At 36.7% G+C, this 9,348-nt stretch overlaps 1 protein-coding gene across 2 annotated transcripts in view; it reads right to left on the reverse strand.

Annotated features, from left to right (window-relative positions):
* The window catches only part of jag2a (jagged canonical Notch ligand 2a), an 88,313-nt gene extending 79,277 nt beyond the window's left edge, over positions 1-9,036 (reverse strand). For both annotated transcript variants that reach the window (XM_056470260.1, XM_056470259.1), the window contains exons 1-2: positions 8,803-9,036; positions 8,007-8,318 (exon numbers count right to left, since the gene is read on the reverse strand). In XM_056470260.1, the coding sequence (XP_056326235.1) occupies positions 8,007-8,318; positions 8,803-8,865 (375 nt within the window). In that variant the 5' untranslated portion in view covers positions 8,866-9,036. The remainder of the gene's footprint in view (positions 1-8,006; positions 8,319-8,802) is intronic.
* Positions 9,037-9,348: the final 312 nt, after the last annotated feature.

The following is a 9,348-nucleotide window of genomic DNA, read 5'->3' on the forward strand; positions in this document are numbered from 1 at the left end:
AGCACTGAGAAAATATGCATGTTTATGTTTTTTTTCTTTCATTTTTAATAAAAAAAATTATTATTAATTTTTAATATTATTTTGTACTTATATATTTTTCTATTTTTTCTGTATGGCCTATATCAGTTACTTTTATCTATGATGTTATTTTATTTATCCTTTTATTATGATTATTATATATGTTTTTATTTGTGTTTTTCCCTAAGTATTGTTTTTGATGCACGAATATAGAATTGTATTGCTTAATTCAGAGTGAAACAAAAGTGAACTAATGGTTTTGTGCTGATAGATTGGAACAGTTGACGTCTTGTGATTATTTGTATTTAATACTAATATGCTTTTATGACTAATATGCATTAATAAAAGAGAGTTAAACTAAAATAATAATTAGTAACACTTTACAATAAGGTTCCATTAGTTAATGATAGTTAATCTTTTTACTAACATAAACAAATAACGAACAATACATTACAGTATTTATTAATCTTAATGTTCTTTAATGAAAGTAAAGTATTGTTTAATGAATTGTAAAGCGTTACCTAATAAATTTTAGTCATATTATAAAAACTAATACATAAACTGACTGGCACCACACCTGTGAAGTTGGGTTCTGTCATTCTGTCCCTTTATAAACATGGTCTCTCTCTCGCTGCTTGATCAGCGTTAAATGAGTCAAATCTACCTGTAGGCACCAATGTTTTGTTGTATTGTGAATGAAGACCTCAATACACTTAAAGTGAAATCAAAGAAGGACCGCTGTGACATCATTTCAAACAAAATCAGGCCAAAATGCAGTTCATTTAAAGTTCGTTGCTTGCCAAGGTGAACTTTGCGTAAAAGTTTGCTTCAGCTGGTCAATGTTGTTTACATAATAGGTAGGTGCACTCTGGGGCTTTGCCTTCTCTGACTTGTATATGTAATGATTTTATAATGGGGTTTATGTCATTTGGGGCTTTACAGTGTGTAAGAAAGAAAATTAGTTGGAATGACATTAAAGGTATTGCTCACAAAAAAATTATCACATCATTTATTCTCCCTTAAGTGGTTAAAAAGTTTACTTCTTCTGTTGAATGCAAAAGAAGATCTTTTGCAGAATGCTGTTTGCTGTGAACATTTTTTTACAATGAAAGTCAATGTGTCCAAGTATTTTTAAATCATCTTTTGTGTTTAACAGACTAAAGAAATTCAAATAGGTTTTGACCAAGCGAAGGGTGAGTAAATGATGAAAGAATTTTTATTTTAGGGTGAAACATCTTAATCTGTTTAAATAACAAAACCAACAATGTCTATTCTTATAGTGTTTTATAAAGTTACTTGCATGAAAAAAGAGACATAAACTGTAGTAAGATAAGGCAAACTGGAACATGTTTGCATTAACAGGTGTGACAGTCAAATATCTGCCATTATCAGTTCTGTAACCAGCTGACATTATCAACCAGATGAGGAACATAAAGCAGGTTTGCATCAAACACCTGTGATCTAACGCTCAGCCAACCGCTCACTAAAAACACCAGAGAGAAGCACTCGTGAAACAAGAGACCTCATCCAAGATTTAAAGTAAGCAGGAAAGGGTGAAAGGAGGACAAGAAGGATCTGAAAATAAATAAAGAAATAAATAGAAAAAGTAGTGGAGATCAAAAAATTTAACTAGCTTGTAACCAATGGTTAGGCAGTGGGACCACGCCCCATTTTACCTCCTTAACCAATCAGCTACTCCCTTAAACTTATTTAAGGCAGACCAGTCTCTGGGCATCATCATAGGACGGCAGATTAACCTACCTACAGTACCTGTTCACTATTTATCCTTTTACATCCCACTGTTCCCTTACCACCCCATTTCATCCCTACAATAAAGTCTAGCTCAAAGTGTGGCGTGGTCCATGCTGGTGAAAGTTTGCTGTTTAGTCATGAATTCCCTCTTAAGTGCTTAAGCTGTAAGGAATAAAAAAAAAATCTGATTTGTTTGTCATTTGCATCCCTTTCATATTCTAGAAAAATGCATCTTGGCAGGTCCTCATTTAAATGATTTAATATAGAAACAAAAATGACAGAGGAAAGATATAGTGATTTCAATGGATAGTTCACTCAAAAATGGCAATCTGTCATGCTTTACTTGTTTCAAACTTTTAGGAGTTGAATAAAGAAGAAGATATTATGAAGAAAGCTGTAAACATTTAACTTTTGGCTTCCAAAGTATTTGTTTTTCCTACTATGGAAGTAAATGGTTGCATATTATCAGCTCTCTTCAAAATAACTTCTTTTGTGTTCAACAAATTAGTGAGTTAATGTTTGTTTTTGGGTGAACTATCCCTTTAAGTAGCAGTAACCCGAATCTAAAAAATCACTCACTGATTTTTATAGAATGTATAAAAATATATTTTCTTGTCTGTATATTCAGGGTTTACATAATTCCTTATCGTGAAACAAAACATGAACTTGTGGAGCTTTTCCTTGGAAGACTTTTGTGTGTGTCACTGTGTGTGTGTGTGTGTGTGTGTGTGTGTGTGTGTGTGTGTGTGTGTGTGTGTGTGTGTGTGTGTGTGTGTGTGTGCGTGTGCGTGTGCGTGTGCGTGTGTGTGTGTGTGTGTGTGTGTGCTCAGTGGGATGACATTTTTTTATCCAAAAACAAAGGATGGTATGCTGGAAGAGAATCAAAGATCTCACAGCTGTAAGACGTCAGACACAGCAGGACTTATAAGGCTCATAAACATCACCTTCCGTAAACTGCGTCCCTCCCCTGGCACACTCAGTTTGATAAGAAACTATGCACAATGCCAAATACACAATAAGTGCCTTGGCAGATTTCTGATCAGCTAATGTTGATTCAAATTATACTGCTGCAACTGTATGAAATAATCTACCATCAATCTAGTCCTTTTGCTGAAATATTTGTGAAGAATTAGAGGTAGACATGCTGCAGAGAACATTTTGGGAGGATCATTCCCATTAGCAAATGTTTGTTTTTTGCGGTTTGCCAGTTCCAAAAATAACTATTAAACATCACAGCAGGAGGATTTCCTTCCTACTATGGGCTGTCTTCACCAGTATTAACACGAGACTGCAAATCTTTCTTCTTCAGACTTCAACAGTGAGATGGGAGACAACAGTCTTCAGATGTTCACCAGATGAAAGCAAATATACTTGTTCAGAGACTTGAATGCCAAACTGAGAAAATAGCACTTATGAATCTGTATGCAAGATAGCGGTTGTGATGGATCGATCCCTCAGAAATGAACATTTGCTGTAAAGTTACTCACCCACGCATCCAGGGTGTATATGACTTTTTTTTTCTGTAGAGCATTGAAGAAGATTTTTAGCTCAAATGGTAGCTCAAAAGTCAATGGATGAGCCTGTAAGCTGATAATATAAATAATGTTCAGTTTCCTGCACAGACCAAACATTTTGTTTCACAAGACCTCAATCTATTGCCAGAAGCCATGGGTATTGGTATTGATTTGCTTATACTGTATGTGGGAGGGGTTTTAGGGTAACCGTTGACTTTTATGATTTGAATTACCAAGGACCACCGTTTCAGCTAAAAATCTTTTTTTATTTATTTACCACTGAAGAAAAAAAGTCACCTTCACCTTGAATGGCCTGAGGTTGAGTAAATTATCAGCAAATTTTCATTTTTGAGTGAACTATTAATTTAGCTAGACTAAAAAGGTAGAGTCTGTCACTTGCGAGACAGTCTTAATCTATTAGAATTAACTAATTTATGAGGTAGAGATTTCATATTTAATTTAGATAATTTAAATCATGCACAACATTTTTAGAGAAAAAAGTATCAAAGCTTACCCCCAACCCCATGCAGTCTTAAATAAGTCACCAATTTGCTGATTTTACTGATTTTCTTAGCATAAAAAGAGAGCATATCAATGAAACTATTGTAGGATAAATGATAGACACAATGAGATTTAATTGAAAAGAGAATACGAATTAGAATGAGAATCGTGGATAGGACAAGACAGAACTAGAAAAAGATAGATAGATAGATAGATAGATAGATAGATAGATAGATAGATAGATAGATAGATAGATAGATAGATAGATAGATAGATAGATAGATAGATAGATAGATAGATAGATAGATAGATAGATAGATAGATAGATAGGCAGGCAGGCAGGCAGGCAGGCAGGCAGACAGACAGACAGTTGCAAGTGGTTGCAGAGCCCTGTAAAATAATATTGACGTTGATTCTGATCTTGGTTTAAGCCCTGGAAAGTGGAAATCAAACCTGCCAAAGAAAAACACTCAAGATCCTCACCACATTCATTTTCCTTCCGCTTTGTCTCTTTATTCATCAGGGGTCAACACAGCGGAATGAACCACCAAATTTTTCAGCATTTGTTTTACAGATGCCTTTCCAACTGTAACCCAGTACTGCAAAATATCCATACAAACTCATCACACAGATACACTACGGCCAATTTATTTGATTCAGTCCACCTTTACCGCATGTCTTTAGACTGTGGGGGAAACCGGGGCACCCCGCAAGAAAATTGGAGAACCACACAGGGGAGAACCACACAGAAATGCCTCCTGGCCCAGCTGGGACTCGAACCAGCGACCTTCTTGCTGTGGGGCGACAGTTGTAACCACTGAGCCACCATGTCACCCCCTCCTCAACACATATATAATGATATTCATATAGAGTCCCAGAATGTCTGTGTACACAATTTAATCTTCAATTGAGCAATTACTGTGTGCTTAAAACAAAGCCACTTTCAAAGGCATGTGTACATAACAGAAGAACCCAGGCAGATCTCACCACAGCGCTACTGTTTTCACTACGGCTGAAAAGCAAACAAGACCCAAATGCGGTGATTCAGCATTTTTCCCTACTTACAAAACAGATTTACCAGGTTTAAGAAAACAACAACAGACTGATGTAAGCGCAGTGTGGTTTAAATGTTTTACCCATAGTAATGTGCCTTGCGTTATCGTACAAACTATCTGTTCTGGTCTATTTAGCGACAATGCTGCTATCAGAAACATGATCGTGAAGACAACTCCCACTGCCTCTCTCTTTCTCTTCTCTATCTCATGGATTGTGATATCACTTCGTGAGCATGCCAGCTCTAGTCAAGAACTCTGTCTTGTGTAAATCGTCCTCTTGTTTTTAAACATTTTTGGCCAAAACAGCATTCTTGTGAGCTCACGCAACTGTCACCCTTCACTGATGAGCATATCTTATGATTTCTCACTAAGAAAATGAAATAAGCCAATATGCCCCAAGACACTCTTTTACCAAGAAGATGGCAGATGCATTAATGCATACAGCAACATAAACAATATACACTGTAAATGATGCAGGGTTCTACACAATTCCTTCATGTTGCCCCAACGCAAATTAAGTAAACTTGATAAATTTTACAAATTTTAGTGGATTGAACATAAAACATAAAACATTTAAGTTGTCCCAAAAACACCTTTAAAATTGTGTTGTTTCAACTAATTTTCAATAAGTAGTTTGAACAAGCAGCAATTTTCTTTGAGTGCAACTGTTTTGTTGTAAATGCTGTAGTATTAAAAAAATAATGATTTTAAATGGATTTGGACCATTTTTGCTTCAGATAGCATCACCCCAACGATCAGGCAAGTTTTTGGGGGTTTGTCGTCATCAAATTGCAGTGACATTAGAAATCTGGGTGTCCTCTTTGATAGAGCTCTGTGTTTTAATGGCCATGTTAAGTCTGTCGTTCCTACTTGCTTTTTACATCTGAGGAACATCTCAAAAATCAGAAATATTGTTTCTAAGGAAGAGATGGAGATGCTTGTCCATGCCTTTTTCTCTTCACGGTTGGATTATTGTAATGTTCTGTTCACTTGTCTGAACAAATCTTTCATGGATCGATTGCAAGTTGTGCAGAATGCAGCAGCCAGGCTTTTAACCAGCACCAATAGGAGGTCACACATTACTCCTGTTCTTAAGGCACTTCACTGGCTTCCTATTCTTTTTAGAGTAAATTTTAAGATTCTGGTCATTACAAATGAAGCTCTGCGTGGTCAAGCACCAATATATATTCAAGATCGTAGTCACTCATGTAGCCAGTCTCTGAGGTCTTCTGGCAAAGACCTTTCAGCTATTCCCAGAACTCTTCTTAAGACTAAAGGTGACTGTCCCTTCTGTGTTGTGGCCCCAAGGCTCTGGAACTCTCTCCCTATAGCACTGAGGGATCTGGAATTAGTTGAACTTTTTAAAAAGCATTTAAAGACACATCTTTTTGCACAAGCTTTCTGGTTTTCTCTTACTGTAAAGCACTTTGTGACTTAATGTCTGGGAAAGGTGCTATATAAATAAACCTTTACTGACTTACTTTCTAGACAATCTTCAGACAGACTGACCGACCAACAGATAGATAGATAGATAGATAGATAGATAGATCGATAGATAGATAGATAGATAGATAGATAGATAGATAGATAGATAGATAGATGGATAGATGGATGGATGGATGGATGGATGGATGGATGGATAGATAGATAGATAGATAGATAGATAGATAGATAGATAGATAGATAGATAGATAGATAGATAGATAGATAGATAGATAGATAGATAGATAGTCTATTGCTTGCAGTTAAATAAAGGGTCATGTTCGTAAGAAACAATTCTGGTAACACTTTACAATAACAGTACATGTATAATGATGTATTAATATGTAAACTAAACATCACTTTATTTTGAGTTAATGATGAGTTGAGGTGCACACTAATCATGAACTAACTATAACTACAACTTGAGTAACATGAGTTCATGTGTGAACAATGGCTACCGTAATTACTTGTTAGTTCATATTGTTAATTAATGCACTAATTAACATCAAAGTTTAAGATAAGTGTAACCAACATGAACTCATGAGCTGTTAATGTATAATTATGCCATGACTTTACTTAAAGGAGCACATCATAATTAACCCATCCTTAACTACTCATGAACTCTTGTTTAAACTCTTCATGTTAACGTCGACTGAACACTTTTCTATTGTTATTCTGTGTAAACGCACTTGACAGACGTGCATAAAGAATTCAGGAGTAGTTAGAGTGGGTTAATAAAGATGTGCAACAATCATGTACCAACAAGTAATTAAGGTAGCCGTTATTTACACATGAACTCATGTGACTCATGTTGTAGTTAAAGTTAGTTTATAATTAGTCCACGCGTTAATTCATTATTGGTTCATAATAAAGTAATGTTACTTTACATATAAGCACATCATTATTTATGTAGGGTACTGTTATTGTAAAATGTTACCCATTTATGAATGTCAGTTGTGTTCGTTCTGTACTCTGCAAAGCATGTTCGTGCAGCCCCCCGGACCCGAGCCCCCTCCGTATGAAGTAAAAACACTACGTCCTATAAATACGACACCATCAGTTAAGCGTGTAACTGGAGACTGAGCGCGCGCGAGACACGCACCAGCCGCCGCTCGCGCAGCCAAACGCGCGCCGTAACCGGAGATGCTCTACTCATCATCTCTACGATTAACGCCAGTGACCACCGTGACACCGAGCTCTCCTCTTTCCACAGAGTCAAACATTTGCTTTGCAATGGGTGTTTAAAGCGAAGGCTACCAGTTGGTGTTGTTAAGATCAACTATGCGTGTTTCACTCGTGCGTTCTGGCCATCTGTTGGAAACAACAGCTTTGGTTTCTAGCTGATCTAAACTGGTACCATCAGACCAACTATAAGGTGATCAAGTTAAACATTATCTACAATGGACTACATATCTAATAATCAGCTTATAACTGATGTTGTGAAAGCAACGTTTGACATGAAATATAATCAATACGGAAGCAGTAATGTTAAATAAAAAACGAATTGCACTTTCCAACACCTTTGGATTTATTTAATAACGCTTCTGAAAAAAAACTTTGAAGACTCACGATATCGTGCAATAAAGGAACATACCCATAGATAGCTACATTTAATCATATAGCAAGAAAATATATACAAAAAAGGGTCTGTTTGTGTTGAAAGAGCGTATCGGTGAACACCTACCGGCCAGGCGAATTGAAACGGGATGATAACGGTCCCGAGGTCATTGACCTTGTTTGGGTTTCCATTGAATCCTTTCAACTGAAACGTATTCCCCCCGATCACGCTCGAGCTTCCAGTGCCGTACGTACAAAAGCCAGATGTGGTGACCTCCACCTGGTATTCCTTTAGACACACTTTCAAGTAGGTGTCGCATTGGTCCTGGTCGCACAGTCCGTCTCGTGCGCCGTCACAGCAGTTTCCATTCGCGAGCTCAGCCCTGTCATTCTCCACGCTGATCAACTGAAGCTCCAAATAACCCGACGACTGGCATACCTAAAAATAACATAAACAGCAGTTAAAATATGAGATGCAAACAGAATGTGGCTTTGTAAGATTGCACAGAATAAAATTCCGTTTCCTATTGAAACGCATTTAAAGTTAGGTTATACCGGACAAGCGTAGTGTTTAAGAAGTGTTTTATGGACATAACGGTATTGCAGACAAATGTTAATAAACAGGCTCGTGCCATAATGTAATATTAACTTAAAAGCATGTACTGTATTAGCAATTTATGCAATGCTTTACGTTTCAAAGTAGATCTATTAAGACGCACGGGGATTGGTTTTAAACGCCTTTAAACTTTAAGGATCACATGATTCCACTGACCTCAGGATAATTCTATTAGGACAAGAATCCCAAAATCCAATTTGACCAAAATGAATGAGTTTCAGTTGAATGTGAAGCGGTTGTTTAGTCTGTGGACTTTAAAGCCAGTAAAGTAAAAAAGTGGATTTTAATAAAAGGAAGTTTAACTCACCTCAGTCCAAAACGTTAAAATTAGGAACACTATAGAGAAACAAGCTCCAAAATAGTTATGCATGACTCCTATGAAGTTAATACGGCATGGTTAAAAAAAGAAAACACACGTATGCAATATTATCCACAAAAATCCAGCCATTCAAAGGGGTTCGTTTCTCCGCAAGACCTCTAGAAGATGAGATGAAAGTCACACTCATACATCCACTCACTCCTCCAGCGCGCTGCTCTCACTATATCAGTCAACTACTCGCAGTAAGAACGGTTTTGATTGACAGCTCAATACGCCATTGGCAAGGCATCAGCTGTAGTAGAACGTCTGCCTCAGCCAATCGCTGGAAAGGGCGGGGCCTCCTTATAAATTATAGATCTGACAGGGTTATTGACTTAGTTTGTAGAGTAAAAGATAAAAGAGTTTAAAGCGTCAGACAAGCACTGCTATCATTTAAGAATTTTAATCTTTCACATAAGGAATCATTTTGCATTCTTGAATATTTCATATTTGAATTGTTGTAGCTATAATTAGGCTACACATACGCCTACATGT

This window comes from Danio aesculapii, chromosome 13 (genome assembly GCF_903798145.1).
Source record: "Danio aesculapii chromosome 13, fDanAes4.1, whole genome shotgun sequence".
Lineage (NCBI taxonomy): Eukaryota > Metazoa > Chordata > Actinopteri > Cypriniformes > Danionidae > Danio > Danio aesculapii.